Source organism: Haliaeetus albicilla, chromosome 1 (genome assembly GCF_947461875.1).
Source record: "Haliaeetus albicilla chromosome 1, bHalAlb1.1, whole genome shotgun sequence".
Lineage (NCBI taxonomy): Eukaryota > Metazoa > Chordata > Aves > Accipitriformes > Accipitridae > Haliaeetus > Haliaeetus albicilla.
The window spans coordinates 23,032,328-23,053,952 of record NC_091483.1 but is presented as its reverse complement, the minus strand read 5'-3'; the positions used below and the strand labels follow the sequence as shown (position 1 = coordinate 23,053,952).

General features: G+C 43.7%; 1 protein-coding gene across 17 annotated transcripts in view; it reads right to left on the bottom strand.

Moving 5' to 3' along the window:
- The window catches only part of ADGRL3 (adhesion G protein-coupled receptor L3), a 523,370-nt gene that overhangs the window by 105,870 nt on the left and 395,875 nt on the right, over positions 1 to 21,625 (bottom strand). For all 17 annotated transcript variants that reach the window (XM_069782013.1, XM_069781919.1, XM_069782024.1 and 14 more), the window contains one exon: positions 1,883 to 2,188. In XM_069782013.1, the coding sequence (XP_069638114.1) occupies positions 1,883 to 2,188 (306 nt within the window). The remainder of the gene's footprint in view (positions 1 to 1,882; positions 2,189 to 21,625) is intronic.

Genomic DNA, 21,625 nt, shown 5'->3' with positions numbered 1-21,625 from the left:
CTGAGCCAGCACCTCAAGTGCTCTGCCCCACTGCTGGCACCCAGGGATCAGACCCTGTGCCTTGACTTCCTTGCTGCTTTAGGAAGATTCTACTGCTCTGAATCATCATTAAAACATTTGGGTGGAAACACACAAAAGTTTAAATGCTTCAAAGGCCGAGATGTAATGCTGGGCTTTACTGTCCACCCCCAACGGTTGAGAGGTGCTTTAGAGGAAAGTTTTGTTTGGCAAGGGCTGCCCAGATCCCTGCTGCAAAAGACAGCAAAGTGCCTCAGGCCCTTCCAGACAAAGAGAAATGCATCTGAAATGGTGCAGTTAAAGATCTTTAAAAAGCAAGAAAGCCAGTACACTAAAGACTTTGCATCCTATAAAGTGCTCTGCCCTGAAGAGCGCAACTTTTCAGCAGAGGAGTGAATTACAGGCTAGGTCTCATGGTAGCGTCGATTAAAACCAGTGAGTTTGCTCATGCCTTCAAAGGGAGTTGGAAGAGGCCCACTGCTAATATACCACAGCTTTTAACAAGTCACATGAATCACTGAAATTAGAGGTGGGAAAGGATTATTGCCATCCCCTATCAACATCCCCCTATCAAGTTTTGTTTTTTTTTTTTTTTCCCCTTAGCTATTTTCATCTAGTCCTTAGCTCTTGTGCTTGGAAACGGGCTCCCTGCATCCAGCCTTCATTTTCCTTTTTTATCTTTTCTTTCCTTTTCACAGCTTCAGTTCAGACTATCCTTTCCCCTCTCTGGGAACCACATGATACTTTTTGCATTAATTTTACCAAGTGGGGCTGGGAAAGACAGCAAAAATGTTCTTTACCTATTCTCACCACTGACGTCTTTCCATGCCCCTCATACTTTAACATGTATTTTGTCAGTCTGACCTCACCAAATTCAAGAGAGTCAGTATTCGTAAACACAGGTGTGAATGGCTCTCCAGGGCAATGGAGCAGAGAATTAACAGAGAGTCTCCTCTGCAAGCCAGATCCCTCCAGCCCTCATTTTCAGGCAATTTCCTCCACCTTATGATTTCTTCTTGGCAAGCAGGTTCTCAGGGCTGGACACGAAGACTAGCTTGAAAAATTAATACTTTTAGAAAACTACATTTGTTAAAATACAGCAAACTGAACCATATGCCAAAACCCATTCTTCATTTGACCGTGTTTCAATTTGGACAGAAAATTTCCAAAAGCAACCTTTTGGAAGAAAACAACTGGGGGGAAGAGTAGAAGAAAATGTGCAAAATCCAATAAGCAATAAACAATTTTGAAATATTTGGCTTTGTTTTCCCCCCTGCTTTCCCTGCTGATCACACTGGATGCTGGCTGCAGTTTGAAAAAATCACTCATGCTGGTTCAGGAGTGCAATCAGAGAATACCTGTGCACTGAAATGCTGGCCATGGCCTTTGAAATGCAAACAGTGCAGCACAGAGCTTCAAAATATAAGTTTTGTTGATTTCTGCACCCCCCTCCCCCCGCAAACAAGCAAAACATCAGCCATCAACACATCCGTCAATAAGCCCAGAGGCTACAAATACAGGCAAAACCAGGGATAACAGGCACATCGTACATAACTTCTGGAGGCAGAGGCTCTTATAGCACATCAAGCTTAACCCCACAAGGTCATTAGCTTGTACTCTCCTTTGGCCAGAGCTTGGGATGCCAAAGATCCTGCACAACGTGTTCTGCATACTGAGACTTTGGCCCCAGCCAGCTGCTTGCCATGCCTCACCAAGGCAACGCAGACCTGACAGAAGGCATGAGCATGCTCCGCTGATGGAAGCACGTGTGCCACAGGGGTCTGTGGGCAACCTGGTTGCACACTCACAATGTCCCATAGGCAAATGGAGACGGCTCGCCATGTCCTCCCGCCCCTCGACTCACCTATCGAGCCCATGGGACATGGCTGCTTCGCCACCTGGCCCTGCCGAGTCCGAGACCACATAATATCACGGGCTTCCACGGGGTCACAGCTCTCTGCATTGGCCGGCGGCAGCTGGGAAGAGGCAGGTGGGAGGTGCGTGGTCATTTCATCTGGGACATCAGCCATGGGCGACGGTGTGCTGGTGCTCCTGTTCCTCCTGCCCGAGGCCGAGGTGGTGGTGGGGCGGCTGGTGCTGCTGGTGGCCACCCGTGGCGTGGTGCTGGCGGTGGTGCTCCCTGGGCCCAGAGCCCCCGATGTCGATACTCCTGAAACAAAGGCAGAGCTGATTAAAGAGAGGAAGGAAAAAAGGGATTCAAGCCTAGGTCCCGAGGATGTCCCCTCTGCTGACTGCAGTGGCCTGCGGGGTGTAGTTGGAGCTACAGCTAATGCAAGACTTGCTGCACAGTCACCTTTCAGAGAAAAGCTGGAGCACACAGCGAGAGAAGCACACAGGGGGGTAATGACTGCTGGAGCACAACCGATTTTCCAAAAGCACTAGCATCTGATGAAAATAAAGCAGCATTTTATGCCCTCACCATTTTTCTTCCTGGCATTTTAATGTAAAAATCTTGTTTTCCATCTTTTAGGGAACACCTAGCACAGAAGTGCTTTTAATTTTTTAGTGTTGCTGAAGACCCAGCTGGTTTGGACAGAAAAACATTTTCCATGGTGTGATAAAAAAAAAACAAACCCACACCACAAATCCATCCTCAAAACAGCAGTGCACAGAGGGATGAACGCAAGGCTGTTCTCTGGACCAAGCTGTTAATTTTCTCTCAGGTTCATGCCTTGCTGCTTCGTCCCAACAGCAGCGCTTGGCCCCTCAAGCTGCAAGCCATGTGGCAGATGCAAAGGTGCACATTGGCCCAGCCAAATCCTCAAGAGTTTAATGCTCAACGGGCTATTTCATTTAAAACCTGCGATGAGCAGTTGAGCAGCAAGAGGTGGGGAACCTGCTTTTAGAAATGCGTTAACCCATGCCACATCCTACAATAGCTGTGCTAAGTACTCCGTGTGGTGAATATCGATGGACGCCCACCCTATAATTACCTTATTTTGCCTCCTATTTAGACCGAGGTGCTTGCACAGACTGGAACTTCACGTGGATTTCTTTATGGCCTGAAATCTCAGGTGGGGAAACCGAGGCAGGCTGCCTCCAATTGCTCCTCCATTGCCCCTGCCATGCCGTGACATATACAGCTTGTGAAGAAGCCTGATTCTCCTACCTCCTTTGCCTCTCTCAAAGATAAGCACCCTCCTGCTTCCTCAACATAACACTTTTACTCCAGTGAAATGCCAGATATTCACAATTGCCCCCTCAATCCCTGGCCAAGGAAAACACAGGGGCTGTCTGGCAAAGGCAGGTAAGGAGGCCATATGAATAGGCTTGTCCGATCCTTGTCTGATACTATTCTCTCTTTAATTCCCATGCCACAACATCTCCCTACCATCCCACCTCTTCCAGCATCCAAAAATCCTTCAGAGTCACAGTTGCTCCATGTCCAGCAACACAAATTGGAGTTTCTACATTACAGACAGCCACGTGTGAACTCTAGCCTAGCCAGAAATTAAAATTAAATGCTAGAATTACCCTGTCACCCCAAGAAGCATCCTCTTAACTATCCAGCTGTGTGAGCAGGGTCAGCCTGCAAGCTCCTGAGAGCAGAGACTGTCCTCTCTTCCGGGTCCAGTGAAGCAGACCATGCTCACTATTTGTGCAGTGTTAGTTATTAATTTATAATGATATTGATGTCACTGGAGTTCATTCAAGTCAACCTACTTCAAGCATAGAGATGCCTGCCTTTAGTGTAAAATAGGTGTTTTTCCATTCTGAAAGGGTTTTTTTTGTTATTTAAGTAATTTAAGCCCATGGTGCTGTGAGCAATCCTCCTGTCCCAGAGTAATCAATAACATGGCAGTTGAAGCACATGCTCTGGTTTTAGGTAATTTTACTCCAAGCCTGAGACAACCTCTCTGCAAACTTTAAAACTCAGCAGCATCATAAACATAATTTTCTGAGGGAACAGTATTTTTCAAGAAAATGTTCAGTTTAAAAATCCCAGCTCTACTCGGAAAACGTGGTTATCTTCTCCCACCACCTCGAAAAAGGTGAGCAATAGTGAAACAGGCACTAAACCACCTGAGCACCAGGACATTGATCTGAAATCAGGTCTCCCGAGCTCATTGATCAGATTTTTCACCCTTCTTGTGCTACCTCCCTTCCACTCTGAGCCCTAAGTCTGAATGAACTCCAAAAAATACAATGCAAAATCCTGCAGACATTGACAGATTTCTTCCAGTTTCTGCTCAAAGCTGTACTAGATCACCAAGCAATGATTTCCATCCGAAGTTACACGGAGGATTAAAATTTGTAGAGAACTTTGGCAACTGTTATCTGTTTTTACTACAGCAGGTCTTGCCATGAGTACATGTTTTATTTCTTCATAATAATGATTAGCCCGGTAGATAACAACCTGCAGAAATTTTCCCATTTACTCATGCTGTAACAAGTCATTTTCCATTTGCAAAATGACCTATGCTGTGCACTACAGGTGCAGAGGTACCAAGTAGATATAGTGGATGCCGTTTCAAAGCCAAAACTAGCAACCCCCTTAAAATCATTCTCACAGTCATTTGTGAGCATATAGAAACATATACTGAGCACCGAGGAGCTCCCCTTGATCTGCAAGCAGGGGTGCTGCATTTTTGAGCCTAGTTTTCACTGACAATCATTGAATATCTCACGGCGTGTTGTTTCTGGAATAGCTCTGGCAAGTTTTCTGTAGCAGCTAGGCATGAGGGATTTAATGGCATTTTCCTTTAGCCATAAAATAATGAGTTGTTTTATCTTTCATAAACCTCTTGGCACTAGCGTGGAAATCTCTTTGAGGGCTTGTTCTTCCAACTTTTTTCTTGTTCAGTTGGACTTTCTTGCTGCTTTTAAAAATAAACACCTCCACCATTTACATAGGACAAATTATAAGAAGACATAAAAGAGCTGCTTCGAAGTGGCCTAACGGAGTGAGATGGATGGTATACCACTGAACTCAGTTCAAAGGTCTGATTATTCAACAAGTCAATTTGGTAATGAGCTCCAGCAAACATGATCACCATGCTAACACCACCCAGTTTCACCAGCTCCAGGCAGCACTGCTTGCCAATTTTGCTCACACAACTGTGTGCTTTAAAACAAAGTTAATTGGTAAGAAGGGAAAGAACAAGAGATCAGGATCATTTACATATAAATGATTCTCAAATCCAAGCAAAACCACAAAGAGACTGCAACCTGTGCAAAATTACCTAAATCCTACAGCACAGAACAGAGATCAAACCTCCAGATTAACTCAGGCTGCCAATAAACTGTGAATTTTTAACTCGGGGAAAAGCAGCATTGCAGCATCTCTTTAATGGAAGGATTCTTCAGATAATACTTCGTAATGAGCAAACAATCTTTGCTCATAGACAAGCACTAACCTTTAAAAATCATCAACATTATTACAACTAGAAATGTATAATCTTGATTATTTTACTCTTACTGCTTGTTTTTACCATGCATTGCCATATCAAGAGTTTAAAGACAGCTTTTGGGCAAGACTCAGTTTTTACTCCTAGGCTTCAAACCCAAGACTCTGCAGACTTTGATTCCACGAAGCACAGTGCTGGGATAGGTATTTTCACAGTGCTTCCAAGAAAGCAAACTGCGGCTGTGGAAACAGCTCTTCCCCCAAAATACCCCAAAGTGATACTTCACTACTTTCTTCCCTGCTCTATCTAGAGAGCTAGCACTTATAGCAGAAGACTAAGTTTTGCCATCATTCAGACTAGAGCTGCAGCTATAAAAAAAAAAAAACCAAAACATTTCCAGCATCCACAGGGGAGTAATTGCAACTCCCAGAGGACCCTCTCTCTACTCCCAGCATATTGACTAGCAAGAAAAAGAAATTGTTAGTTGTTTCCCTTCTTCCTTTTATTTCCTGACCTTTACACAGAGCTCAGGTCTCTGGAGGAGGAATTTTGCTTGGTGTAAGGAAAATCAGGGGAAGGATTTACTCACAGGGAAAAATCTTAAATAAATAAGGATCTGTCCTTCTGCGCACTCCCCCCCTCCCCCCCGCCCCCTTTCCATCTTTTCCCCTTTCCTGGCCTAACATGACAAGCACACGACTGGCCTAAGACCAGTGCTTCGCATCTGCCACCGGGGAAATCCAGCACACATGTCATCTTACCTTCTGCTCTGCTCACCTCTTCCTGCTGAGCCTTCCAGACATGGGAGGCTGCTTTTCCAGATGACTCTGACTAGTGTTTTCCTATCACAAAAGCAGCTTTGATTGCAAGCAAGGCTATTTGCGATCAATGACTAAGCTACCTTTTCTCTCATTTTCTTCTGCTGGCACCTAAGTATCCAGCCTATGACCCGGCGTACTCAATAACTGAAAATACTTTTTAAGAGATGTCATGAATTTTCCGTCCCGTGAGTGAAGATAACTGGGTGCCCCTCGAGCAGAAATTGCAGACAAGCTTTCCTGAGTGAGGTTCGCTGGCTTTTGCTAGGTAACAGATGACGGAAGACATCCGTCAAGCTCTCCCCTGGGGGTTGCGATCCAAAGGTTTAGCCTGATGGCTATGTGCTACATGCCAGCGTTCGCTCACGTAATTGGAACTCCAAGTGTCGTGCACAAGGTCCAAGCAAGCCATGATGACTTCACTCTCTGGCGAGTTTTGCGTTCCTGAGCCCAATGCTCAAGCAGACACGCTGGGGCACCGGCAGCCAAGAGCTCGGGCCTGCTCCCTGCGCTGCAGCTGGTGCAATGCTCGAGCAACTGAGGTACAGCTCATCCGAGGGGTTCAACATCTTCATGAGGATACAGCAATCCAAATGCCCTCTTGAGCACCTCTGGGCTGTGACCACAATCCTTTACGCATGTCGCTGCCATGCTAAGACAAATGGAGCATTGCTGGTTTCTGAAAGGCTGCAAAAACCACAAAACCTGAAGGTCCCTCCCTCTCTGCTAGTTTTGCCTTCTTCATATTTGGCAACCACATCCTTTGCTTACAGCATCCCCTTTTATTATTTCTTCTTCTACTGGAAGATGGTGCAAGTTGTATTTACATAGCAAATACGAAGGTTTAGGCACGTCTTGAAAGAAGCAGCACAAAACCCCCCAAATCTAATACAGTTGGAGGATTATATCACAGCTGTTTTTCTCTTCCCTGTCACATTAATGCATCTGATGGGAATTAGTTTTCTACAGGCATTTTCAAACACATTTCAGAACATTTTCTGAAATTCCCTAGGAAAAAAATATTATTTGAAAATAAATATATTCCCATTTTCTTTTGCCTTTTTTTTTTTGGGTGGCTTTTCACCGAACTCCCTGTAAGGTGACAGAAAAGGATGACTGAAGTCAAGGAGCACCTAGGTTGAGCCTTGCACACCTGGTACCATCCCTAAGAGGTGCATAAGCAGGTATCCATCAACCCAGTCATTAATACAGCAGTGGATTGCAACATTATACCGAGTCCACGCCACAAAAGATGTCACCCTGCAACACCATCTCGTGTTGGATGCCTGCTGCAAGGCCAAAAGCCACACGCTGGTGCCACCCAGGAGCTGCGAGCCAGAGAATCAACAAGGTGAGATTAGCCCCTAAATTATCTACAGCTCCTTCCACATGTTTGAGAGTAACTACAATTTATTTTTACTGCAGGCGAAGGCCAAGCAGGCCTCACATCAAACATTTGAACAGCCCTCCCCTGTGCTCACACATGCCATTATTTGGGGAAGCTGAGCCAGAATCGTGTTTGAACATAAAAGTTTACGCGCTGCTTTTGGAGGGGTTGGGGTTGTGTTTTTTGTTGTTGGAGCTTTATTGACTGAGACTGACATAAGAATTGCAAAAACCGTTGGTGGGAAGAAAAGATTAGATATGCGAAGGCCCCAGTGTTCAGCACAGCACGTTGTCCTCAAGAACACAACTGCATGTAGTCCTGCACCCCGAAAAAGTGATATGAACTATGATACATAGATACATAGCTCTTCTTTTTCCTTCCTCTTACCTAATGTCTGAAATAGCAGAGGATGAGGATGCTGTATCTGAGAGAAGAAAGATCCGTTTCCTTGTGGACTGCTGCCAAGTGGAAAAACCCTTTCTCAATTTTTTTGTCTACCTTTTCCAGTAGGGGATCAGTTTTTCTGCCCGAGGCTACTCTGCCCACATGTGACTACTCTGCTGGGCCTGGGCAGATGCTGTGATGGATATGGGCCAGATGTTGAGTTCCCTGTACTAGGGGAAACCTACAGCTGTGGTCCAAGACATGGTGCAAACTCAGCTGTTTCAATGCACTTCAAGCTGGAATCACTTAACACGCTGGGTTTTTTCCTCTGAATCTCAGTTTGAGCATTTAACATTAAACAACAAAGAATGAGAGCTGAAGTGTGCAAAATCATCACAACAGACTCCAGTCCAGTCAATCTGCCCCAGCTCTTCCTTCCTCACTGCACCGCAACTCTCAGCAAGACAATACATTCAAAGCAGCCACCACATGGGGCTAATTTCCAACAGGCAAAAAATAAGTCCACCAAAGCCCTTTTGAATCAAAACTTGACATTTTTGACAATGATCCTGTTCATTACACATGCCGGATTGCTACAGAAAGGTCGTTTTGTCAAAACCATTCTAGCTATTATTGCAAACTTCCAGGTTTTGCCTGCAAAAATAAGAACCCAAACAGCAGCTTGGCTGTTTTTTGGTGAAATATCAACTTTTATGCTTTTGTGAGACTTTTTTTGTGTGTGTGAGTGCTTAACACTTTTTCTGGCTCCCCGCAGCTCTTAGTGTCAGGTCCCCAATTTAGTTGTCATTTGCATAAAAGAAGCTACTTTTTTCCTTTCTTCTTTTCCTCTCTGACCCATTCTTCTCCAAGAAATTACTGGATCCCACTTAAAATGTGTAACTTCAGAGACATCAGACAATGTTTTAACTGTCATTGGCACGGGGTTACAGCACATTGGCATATCTAGCAATAACAGGAAATTAAGTGGTACAGCACATGAGCATCAGATGTTGTCTTCACAATGGTCCTTTTCTATCAGAAGACAGTTCCTAAAGTCTTAGCTCTGTTTTCCCACCCAGGACCTCTGCCAAACCCACCTTTGTGAACCTCTCGTACCCTTTGGTACCCATCCAACAAGGGTATTAATGCCATATTGCTCTTTCCAGACTTTGCAACTGATTCTGAATGTTTAGGCAGAAATTTAATTGGACCATTGTGCACAAGACATAAAAATTGACCCTTTTTTTCAACATCATGCTGTAATGCTTTTAGAAATGCAGATTAACTATGTCTATAGGAGGCCTGGTAAACAGGAAAAGATTACAGAAGAGCTGATCTAATAGACAGTAGATCAGGATTTATTATAAATGGACTAATCTAATAGGTTTGAGAGTTCAGTTCAAGAGCTATTTTTAGGCAATCTAGCTTCGAATCACTCTAGTTCTCAAAAATACTGTTAGATGTGGTTGCAGTTACTTTGAATTTCTGGATTTGAACATATAAAATCTGACTACTATTTTTTTTCAATCTACATGTTATTTCACACAGGGGTTAAAAAAACCCCCATACAACCTCATTTTAAGGGCACACTAACCACATTATTACTGAATGTATGGAGTGAACTTCTAACCTCCTAAACAATCTCTGTCCCCTGGCGTGATTCACATCCATCAGAGCCAGTGGTGCAGATCGTATACACTATCTTCCAACCTGAATTCTTCAAACTCTATTAAAGAGAAGCCCGGTAGGAATTCCCCAGTATCCCACTGTTAGAGAAATCACTTTTGATTTCAATAACAGGTGCTGTCAGTTTTTCATTCAGACCATTTTAGAGTGCAGACATGTCAGCACTACACTTACAGCTTCAAGAGATTTACTGGAGGCTGAGATTGCCAGGTTTGGTTTTTTTTTTTTTTTTGTTGACATATATGTTTTATCCATGCAAGCTGAAACATACCTTTTAGTTTGTATGCAGAACAAGCACACGTATAGCTGCTAAGAGGGAAAAACAATCTTTCCCGTCCGCTTGGCAACGGATGTAGTTTCATCTAATGTGTGTTTCTTGCCTTTTGCCTGTGCTTCTGCATCTTTAATTGAACAACTTGCATGTGCTCTGCAGAGGCAGTGCCAGATGGAGCCAGTCCTTCTCCAGCAGTTCTCCACCTCTGCATTTGCGATGAATAGAAGCGAGTGCAGGAGTCATAAAATGACTATTCACGCCCTAGCATTTTCTGATCTATCTGATCAACACAAGTCCTTCCAAGGGCCAAAGGCAGTCAGCTTATACCACTATCTGAAACATTACTTCAGTTGCAAGCTACAAACACAACTTTAATAAGAGAAAACTATCATCTTCAAATAGTCGCTGTTCATCTGCATGTGTAATATCTCCAATCTAGATGTTAGTCAGCAAGATGGCCAATTGCATTCAGATAAATGCCTTGAACTCTTTTAAACATATCATAATCTGCCTGTGAAATGGCTGGATAGTTGCTTTCCAATTTGTGAAATGGTTCGAATGCTGTAAAATAAAAAAGAAATTGGACAGCTTTCAAAAGGACAGGTTAGACTTTTCAATTCTCAGTGATTTGGTGCTTCCAAGCTACACTCCTGTGATCTCTGTATTAATATTTAAAACCTGATTGTGTTGTGCTGTTATCTTGGGGAAGAAGGCATAGTACAACAGAACCCAAGGAGACAACCAACTGGAACTACAAGAAATCAGCTCCCTGGTGCCGCAGCATGTGCGTGTGCAAAAGGTGTGGGGGAAGAGGTGGGTGGAAAGCTGCCTGGCCCCGCTTCCTCCTGTCTAGTTTGGCAGATTAAAATCACAAAGGCTGCTTTTTGCATTTTCTATGCATCTCCCCTTACACCATGTGCACCATCCCTTGATCCCAGCTGCTCTGAGGCTCAGGATTTGGGGTCCCTCCCAGTTTTGTGTACCATTGCTGGGCTTCCAAATCAGCCCCAATGCCCAGTGTTTTAAGTGCAAACACTCTGTGGGTGGGCTGGTCAGCTGAAATCAAAGAGAGGAGAGGGAATAAAACACAAAATATCAAAGGTGGAGTTAGGGTTGCTTATACCTTTCTTTCTCTAACCCGTGTTAGGATTGACTTCATTAGCATGGAGGTCATACTGCAGGCCCAGACATGAATTGGAGACCTGAAAGAAGGGCCTGCTGTCTGTACAGTAGATGTTATATCCATACTGTATTTTTAGCATCCTCCAGAGCAAGAAGAATGATAAACCTGCCAGCAAAAGCTCACCTTTTGTCTTTCACCAAACCCATCTATTTTCTCCTCTTGCTACAACCCACTGGTTATTTCAAACCTGATTCAAAAAACCAAATCCTTCTCCAAAGCCGCCAAAGTGATTCCTCTCTACAGGGCACTTGCTCCACTCAGTCTCTGACTGCATTGGCTTCTATGTTATTTATTTATTCATTCTATTTATTCTTGCTCCTACCAGAAAACCAGCCTGAACTATGGAGAGAGCTGACCACTGAAACCAGCAGAAATAGGGAAATGCTGAGAAAGGCTGTCTTTTCTCATCCTTTGAGCATGTGCTGGCGCACCTCAGTGTGGATGTGCTATCAAGACCACTCCTGTAAATCAGAGGACAGACACGGCCTCGGCCTCTCAGCCAAATCTTGTTTTGAAGCTCAGATTAGGTCAACCCTCTCCCCAAACTTGCCAGCGGTTTGCTCTCTGCACCTGGAATGGCAGATGGAAGGGAGGGAGGGAACAAGCCTGTGCTAAACAGAAAAAAAATCTTTCACAAAAGCCAATCCTAAGAAGCTGACAAAACTCCATTGTAAGAATATCAATATTCAGCTACTTTCAGAAATAAAGCAGTTTCCCTGACAAACCATAAAACACTGTTTAGGTCCCTTTCAAAACTCTTTACTACTTATGTAGAAACATCAATATTTTCTAAAGCTCAATTCTAATAGCTGTATTCATGTTGGCTCAGGGATCTGCCTAACAATGCTTAACTACAGCACTAGTGTCTAAATTTGTTTTATAGATATCTGATGTTTTGTGGATGGCTTTAACAATGGGAGCGCCATTAATATTATGAAAAACACATTTGCTTCAGCGAAGCGGATTTATAACAAATAAACAAATTGTGCAATATACAGGGCATTTTAAGCTGAAATGAACTGGGTAACACTTTCAAGGATGTCCCGTTTTCATACTAGACTTCAGTAGTTACGGACACAGGCAACTCGGTACACTATCAAGTCCACGCTGATGTCCTGGCATGCAAGCATCCCTCACCCATGTCCCAGAGGCTAATTTTTTGTTGAGGGAGGACACTGGGGTGCTGGTAGTGATGTTGAATATGCACTCATATGCCTCAGCATCTCAAGGACATGGCAAAGATCTCCAGCCTTTAGACTCCAGAGCTGGAGGCATTGCCATGGCTAGTCATCTCAGTTGAAAAGTCACAGTAGAAAGCTGAACGGCAGGAAGGAACGGCATCCAAAAATCAGAAAAGGAGGTTTAACTTAACTTGTTTGGCTCTGTGCCATTAAGGGATACCAGCTCTCATGCAATCAGCTTTGGCCGAGATGTAGTTTCAAACTCTTACCTGAGGGGTTGATGACAAGATGACAATACAGAAGCCCAAGGGGGAAAAACCTTCAACACTGATTTCTAGTTTTACATCTGTCAGCTTTCAGATTATTCTTGTTAATGGCTAGTTCAGACCAGCACATTGCAATGTAAGCATGGAGGTTTTTTTGTGAAGTGGAGGAATATAAGGACATAAAAAAACCTACAAGAAAGTGAACAGTGGTGCTGAAAAGCAATATATTTTAGATTGAAGCTGTATGCCTGCCTCCCCAGGTTTGGCATGCGGTTTTGCATGCAGTCAGGTGCTAAAGTTTACGTGCCTAGGGGAATTACTGGTCCAAACCAGAGGCACCAAACACAGAGGAACATCCAGGTGCTGCTGTGCCAGAATAGGGAATTTCCATAACGTACTCTTGGCCTGGAATCCTAAACTGCACCCGATCCACTTTGGCTACCAACAAAGGTGTTGTGGATCCCCACGAGCATCAGCATAACCTGAGGAAGTTGGAAACCAGTAAAGAAAAGCAGACGGGATGGCACAGAAGTGAAAAAAGTAAATTGTATCCTTTAGAGATTTTTAAGCTGTGTAATCTCCTTGCTTTTGTATAACATATACACCCAATAAAATTAAGTACCTGATGTAACTGCAAAGCATAAATGTGATACCTTGAACAAAAGAATCATGTCTCTCATAAGGAAAAAAGAATAGATACATATATTCAACATGTGAAAAAAGAGGAGAGAGAGGAGAGACGAAAGAATGTCTGACCCGGTCCAATGCACATATCTTAAAAAATATACCTGCTGTCTAGCTAAATGTGAATGTATCTTCATATGACTGCAAGATTCAAAAGCATAACAGAAAACCAGGAGAAAAAAAAAAGTAGTCAAGCAATTTGTATCCAATTCTGAAATACAGCAGAGACCCTTATATACTTATAGGTATTACTTTTAAGTATAGGATAAAACTACTACTACAATACAGGGCTAAAGAGCTGCTGTATGCTTCTAGTACACAGCCTAAACCTCATTTTACAACTCTCACAGGTAACATAAACTAAACTTACCAGTCTACAGTGATTATTAATTTTCCTCCTCTTCAGTGTCAAATATGTTCAAATGTTTTTGTTTTGTAAATATTTTACAGCAGACCATTTAGGACATGTGTTGAGACCTGTAATGTTATTAGCCTTGGGCCTTTCACATTGCATGCATGCATCAAGAAGTTTCATCAATTTGCAGGGAAGAAGTATATTAGTTTTTCTAGTCATTGCAGTGCTTTACAGGTACTAAAAACCTCAAAATCCCTAATATTTTACATTATCCAGCCAGAACTCTCATTGTATAATAATGCTAACCCAAAATCTAGCTCACTTATGTCATCAAAAGCAACTCTTCTTCCATTATATTAAATGTAAATGAGAAAAAGCATGCAGCTGAAGCAGACAGAATAATTTATAATGAGAAGAAATCTGTCAGGCTGGGAATACTAGAAAAAACAGAGCATAACACTGAACTAATTTTGAATTGAAGGAAATAACAGACTTTCTAGTATGGTGGTCAGACTTGAAATGGGAAAGGAGGAAGAAGGTCACCTGTGATAGACCTTCGTGGTCTGCACTAAGCAAGTCAAGAAATGTTTAAACCTTCAAATACATATCAGACTTTTTTTTTTTTAAGCAGCTAGAGCCTGACTGACCATTGATCAGAGAGACAGAGTTCATTGGCATGCCAACCTGGAGCTGTTCAGCAAAATAGATATTACAAGTGTAAGTGCTGCAGTGGCAAGCGGCTCGCCCGCTCTGATCAGCTGCTGCGGAGATTGTTCCAAGGCAGAGAAAAATGTGACTTTGCTTGAAGAGAGAGAAAAAGAGAGAGAATTGATTTAGGAATCTGAGTCAGCCAGTTTATGGACAGGAGAAGGCAGCATCAAAAGCCGTTCAATTTGCCCGAGACCTGAGGTGCTATTTGGAGATGCCTCACAACACTGACGACAGCAGGAGCCTATAGGTTCCTGCAATGCCATTGCCTTCACTGTACCAACATTTCCATGCCCGGGCCTCAGGTGGAAATCATGTCAGCCAACAGTAAGCAACTTCTGACTTTGTCTACTGAAAAAACCAGTGTCTCTTACAGGAAATCTCTGGGGCACAAAAGAAACCACAAGCGTCGCAACTATTTGCTTACCTTTCCTTGAGGTGTTTAGATGGTGCTGGGAAAGGCTTAAGCCTTTCCATGGATGACGAGAAAATCCAGAACTACAGTATGGATGCTAAGAACAGACTAGTGCGGAGAGGCAGGGGAAAACTCCACCCTAACCAGACAATCCGATGACCTTATTTCCTTCTGTCCTGGTTTCAGCTGGGATAGAGTTAATTTTCTTTCCAGTAGCTGGTACAGTGCTATGTTTTTGAGTTAGGTATGAGAAGAATGTTGATAACACTGATGTTTTCAGTTGTTGCTAAGTAGTGTTTAGACTAAGTCAAGGATTTTTCAGCTTCTGATGCCCAGCCAGCGAGAAGGCTGGAGGGGCACAAGAAGTTGGGAGGGGACACAGCCAGGGCAGCTGACCCAAACTGGCCAAAGGGCTATTCCATACCATGTGACATCATGTCCAGTATATAAACTGGGGGGAGTGGGGGTGGTGGGATCACTGCTCAGGGACTAACTGGGCATCAGCCAGTGGGTGGTGAGCAATTGCATTGTGTATCACTTGTATATTCCAATCCTTTTATTATTACTATTGTCATTTTATTAGTGTTATCATTACCCTTATTAGTTTCTTCTTTTCTGTTCTATTAAACTGTTCTTATCTCAATGCACAAGTTTTACTTCTTTTTCCTGATTCTCTCCCACATCCCACTTGGTGGTGGTGGGGGCAGTGAGTGAGCGGCTGCGTGGTGCTTAGTTGTTGGCTGGGGTTAAACCACAACACCTTCTCCTCCTGCAGAGGACATTGTTCATCACAGTCCACAACACACTCCTGGGAGGTGCTGAGATGTGCCAAGGAGTACAGTAAAACAAGAGGAGGATGGGGAAGGCTTTGATCCTCCTGTGTTATTGTATGAGGAAATTACTGGCTAATGCAAAAGAATGAGCCCTTCTCTCGATCCAGGTTACTCCCTGAGGAATCTCCTTCTGCGAAGTCTGAAGCTCAGACAAGGTATTGGACTGAAGGGACCACTCTTTCCATCTTCTGCGCCAAGCTTGGCATGTCCACAGTACATTTCTGAGTACAACATACAACTCCCTAATCCTCTTGGCAGCAGTCACTTGTACAAGGTCAGTCCCCCTGGCCTACAAGATGCCTTTCCAAATTAAGCTGTTATTTTCCCTTATTAAACTTCATATTTGAGCTAAAACAGTGACACTGATTCAGTTAAACCACCACTGTCTGTAGCTCTTCTTTGGAGCAGAGCACACAGAAATCTCATAGAGACCGAGATGCCTGGTCAAACAGACTCCAATGAGGCAACGGGTTGTAAAGAAGGGAGATGCAACTTTATTTCAGCAACATGCATCATTTCAGCTCCAGGGGCAGCAATGTGAATTACGCTTCCTGGCTAGGATTTTGTCTTCAGTAATAGCAATGTGCATCTTGTACTGAAGAGACTCATCTCTAAGAGCAGCCTACAAGACACTGGTACCTATCAGGGCACACTGACCCGATACTTATTCACCACACATGGCTTGCAGCCCACCGGTGGCTGCTGTTTTGGGTGGGGATGAGGATGTTTGTCCCCGAGAGGAGCTACTATTTGCTGCCATTTAGGACCACTGAAGGAAAGGGGTGGAAATAAGGAGAAAAATCAGCTCTCAATCCAGCCAAATTTTAAACATGAGCAAGCACTCGCTGGATAACAAATCTCACTAAGCAACTTAGGCTGATTATGGTCTAATAGAAATGAAATTTTAAGTGTGTACAAAGAAAACCAAATAAAATGCTTAAAGAAGGAACTGAATCTAAAAGCAGACATTAGATTTCTTTTCTCTCTTGCACTCTGAGCAAATATTGTTCAAGAATGTTTGACAATCTGTTTGCCAGCTGAAGCGTGCAGGACTCTGATAACAACATAACAGAAGATTATGTGTCCCCTTCTGTCAGGCTGAGGCAAGTCCATGCTGTGGTGTTTGTCTAAATGAAAAACAAAATCATGGCAGAACTGACCCAGGCCAGCCTGCGAGCATGTTGAATGAGATGGGACAGAGCTGGGAAACAAGGAAAAGAGGATGCAGAGTGTGTAAAATGAGAATGAAGCCAAGCACAAGGACCAACCAGGCTTAACAATTCCTTCTTCCTACAATTAATATTAAGTTGGGCCTTTCTAGGTTGCTTCTTCCTTTTCGATAGTATCTAAATCTTAAAGCCCAGCCTGGCTGGATGAAAGCAGTACGAGCTAAGCCAGTGTCACTGAACATTTTTCCATCAGAGATAATTTCTCTGCAGGGATCCTCCAAGTGGGAAATGCGGTGTTAGATTGCCTTCATCAGCCAACAGAAACATTGTGCCGATGAGGCTGAGCCCTCGCAGGTGATAGGATCCCTGCTGAAATTTCAGCCTAACATTCAGAAATCCCACAATCTCCCTCTTATCCAGATTTCTCTCCCTGCATGTTGAATAAAATCTCATTCATGTGGAACCTCCATTACAGCTCTCTGGGCACGGTGCTGGCTCACCTCCACTAAAGGGGATCTTAAATACCTATTTTTAGCTCTTTTCTTCATCCCGGGTCAGTTCCAAAACTTACCCCTGCCTGTTTCACCTGTGATTGCCTACAAACCACTTCTACATCTGTCCCTCGAGTAATGAGCTGCTCCTTCCAGTTTTATTTCTCCATTGTTTTCCATTTGCTTTCCTTTCCTAGAAAAGCCTCTACTGGCAAACACATCCCAACCTGGAGTTTTCCTCAGCTTCAAGCCCACCTCTCAGCCCTCTGTTCCCTTAACTCCAAAACCAAGGATACTCCCAATGCCAACAATTTTGGATACCTCCTTGACTTGACATCTGACTCTTCCCCCCTCCATCCCTCACAAAGTCCAGTGGCCACAACTTACAGTGTGGGGTGGTGCCTTCAGCTTTCATTTATAATTTATTTTAAGGATTACCTTGGTATGAAGGGTACCTTGGAGATACAGGATGTTACCACTTAGGGTTATCCTATCGGAGAGAGGAAAAATTAGACCTGAGAGGAGCGGGAGATCACTCCCTGCCAACCCTGCAGTGACCATGCCCAGAGAACATGACAGCAATGGAGCAGACCTGCAGCAGCTCCATGGCTACACTGTGGCAGGAGCTCACCACCACTGTCACTCACCCACCAACTCATTCCACAGTGCTGCCACGGCCTCAGGGCAGCCCTGGAAAGTAGGGCATCCCAACAAAGCCCTGTATTAGCTGCAGTGGTATTTTCTGTTCGAGCCAGGTCTTGCCCTCGTCTGCTTGCAGATCTCCTGGGAACGCTGAGTCTCAGCTGCTTTGTTAGAGCCACAGCGTTTTATAAATTGCTTTTCTTTCTTAGGTGCATCTGTGCAGGAGGGGCACCTATAAGGCCCTTCTGCCCAGGGCTGTGGATCCCCTGCACACGCCTCGAATCCTCCTGACAAACCTTTTCATATTCCAGGTAGGGGTCTAATGGACCAAAGAAAGCCCACCTGATCACTAAGTGCAAATTAAGCTCGTAACATCCCAGGCATTTTCTAACATTTATCAACATCTTTCCTTCTGTAGAACCCAATGCAGCAGGGTGTAGGGAGGGGAGAAAAAACCTTCTTTCTGGCTGACGTGCTACATCCCAGTAGTAATATTTACTGAATTACCACTTTCTCCACCTTTTGAGAGCCATAACCAGTGGGTTAGTGCTAAAGTCTGATTGCAGGGTGGAAACAACATTCATTTCCCCACTCCCAGAACCACTAGATGAACTAGCTGTGTTTGTGTGTATATATTTGTATATATACTTCTTCCTCCACAAAACAAATTACAATTAGAGTTAACTGCATCTGATCAAATAGCACATTAAAAAGGACGTGATAGAAGATTTGCACTCAAAACACTTGTCTCAATGTAACTGGTATTCTTTAAAAGTTATTTTTTAAAAAAGACAAGTGAAACCAAAATTGATACCCATAAAAATATTCGTGATTTGAGCTTCTTTAAGTTAGGTGTGCTCTATCAGAACTGTAAGCAAAGACCTGGTTTTGCCAACAATAACTGAGCATACTAGAAAAAAAGGAAATTTTGAGACATTCAGTCCTCTAACAACCCAACTTGAAGCCGAGGGCATCCTTCATAGGCCGGAATACATTTCCTCGAACAAAAATTTCCAGTTGATTGCTGACAGTATAACAGCTGTGTCAGCAATATTTCCCATGCCGCCTGTCTCTCCCTGCCACGCTGCCACGCAGCAAGATGGGAGCACAACAAAGCCCTGTTTAAACCTTCCTTGTTGCAGGGCATCCTCAGTTTTCTCTGTGAAATAAGTATTCAGTCCACACTATCCTTGGTGGCCAAGGTTAGGTGAGCTGTGGCAGACAGGCAGCTGGCAATGGCACGAATGATAATAATGATTTTGTGAACACGGCCCATCATTTGGGCAGTCAGTGGGAGACACAGATAAGGATTTGTCTTACCACATTCACGTGAAGAAGCTTTAGGTTGCAGGAAGAGCAGCTGGATATTTATTCCAGGACCATGATGCTGGAGGTAGCATGAGGTGTTGGGGAAGACGATGCCATCGCACACCCAACATATCACAGCATCCTCCAAGAGCTCTCGGGTAAAGAAAGGCCCATTTTATTCTGAGGCTGGTAGGCCAAGGATGGAAAGAGCTACAGAGAGCTAGAAAAATATTTCAGCCTTTGAAAAGTGGGGCAGCTACCCAAATGCTGTCCTGAGGAGGTCAACAAGTTGTGACAGAGATGTGACAAGAGAGAGAAAGAGTCAAGTGCGTGCTCCTCAGGGAGCTCCTGCTGCATGGGTCAGTGAAGGAGCTTGTGAAGCAGGCACAAATTTAGGCTCTTTTGTTGTTTGAAATTAGTCCCTTTGAAATGTTATAGCCCTAACCAAATAAAGAAAACTGTTTGGGCACTGAATATTTAGAAAACCATTGTCCCACTGAGAGCAAAATGGCAGGGGGTGATGCAAGAGGAATGGGCTGTGCCCAGAAGAATGGATGAGTCCTGTGCAGCCTGTGCCCTTATGAGTGGGTCAAGCAGGATTTGCAGACTTCCCTTTCCCTTAATTTTTGCACTTCATTGTTTTTCCCATGGGGAAAAAAAAAATGCAAACACAGTGGGTAAGATATTTAGGTCAAGACTTTCATAAACAGGATCCCAATGTTAGTCTCCGAACAAATGACCTGATTTTTAAAAGTACTAAGAAAGCAGTATCTCCCACTGCTTTAAAAAAGCACAGGCCTTTTGAGTATCAGGTTATTTAGGGGTCTCAGTTTTACTTTCCCTCCGAGTTTCATCTTCCCATAGCACAGGCTCAGTACAGGCTCGGGAGTCCAATCTAATGAAGTTGCACATGTGAGGCCAGATCTAAGAAAACCCTAAAAGAATAAGGCCCCCATTTCACTCAAGATAATTGGGAAATCCTGAGTGCACCTTGCCAAGCACTGACTGCTATATTTACATCACACTTCAAATACCTATAATTTCCAGTAAACCACAAACATGCTCTTCACACATCTACATGAATGTTCAATTTTGGCATGTGCTCCTCCGAATCTCAACCTGGAGGTGCCCCTCTCCCTCAATGGCAGAGGGAACCCAACGGATGGTTTAGCCCACCACACTTTAAATAGCTCAAGATGGCTGAAATCCCTCCCATGGTTTGCTACCTCTGTACACGTCTCTTTGCATTTGCCAGACAGAATTAGAAGCAGGGCCAGCCTTTATTACGGTCAGGTTAGATTAGCACTCACGGTTAGAGGAGTGTCTCAGGGCTAAGGAACATCTGCTTCCGATTTGCTCTGAAAAACCTGAAGGAAGCCTGTGCTGCCCTATTTCTCCCCACTCACTGGCAGAGAGCCCCATGACAGCCTATGTGTGCCTTCTGCCTCCCTCGTCACTGTTCAAGTTCCAGATCGAGCCTTTGGTGCTCGAAAAAAAAAAATCTCCTTTCTTATCAGCTTTTGAACAAGTTTCATGGCAGGAAATAGAATTTCTATCTATTTCTGAATTGCTTTGCACAATATACTCTATAAATCTTCAGAAAATATCATGTGAACTGCAGCACTGATGGGTTTTGCACCTTGAACTGGAAAAGACTGGTACTTTTTGAAGCATTTTTTTGGCCTTTTTTCTATTAAAACTGTATTAATTATTAGTAATAATACAAGACATAACTTAAGGAAACAGACTACCACATACTAAACTTGTTAACCTGGTAGTGCAGAGCATGGCAGCATATAGTCCCCAATTCAGTACAGCTTTTAAGCCTAGGCTTAAGGTTATTTAAGCCAACACTTAAGAGCCTAGCATGGGCTGAACTCATTTCCCAGCCACAGACCCAAACTTTTAAACCCTCATTCACTCACAACCTCCCCAGGAGATGAAAAAAGGCCAGATCAGCACCAAAAGATGAGGAAGGATTAACACAGGGATCCAGCATATCTCCCAGGCAGCGTCCACCTAGCAACAGAGATCTGCCGACCCCAGGTCACATTACAGAGGACAAGAGCATATGAAATGCGTCTTGCTATATACTAGAGAACAAATGAAATCATACATAAGGGATCAAATGCTGCAATAGCACAAGGCAGGTCCTGCTTTTTCTCTGTGCCATCAGCTCAGTCCTAACAAGGGGTGAATCAGACTTAATCTTTCACAGAAACACCACCAAACACTGTTTCAATTGAAAAAGGCTTAAGGTGAGATTTATTTTTTTTCATACAAGCTCCTGTCACAACCACTCTTAAGATACTTGCATGCATTAAAACATGACAGATACTAAATCATGAAGTGTGTTATATTTCTTTTTAAACACCACTAAGCATTTCTTTGAAAAGGACTTGTACCATCTGTCCTGGTTTCAGCTGGGATAGAGTTAATTTTCTTCCTAGTAGC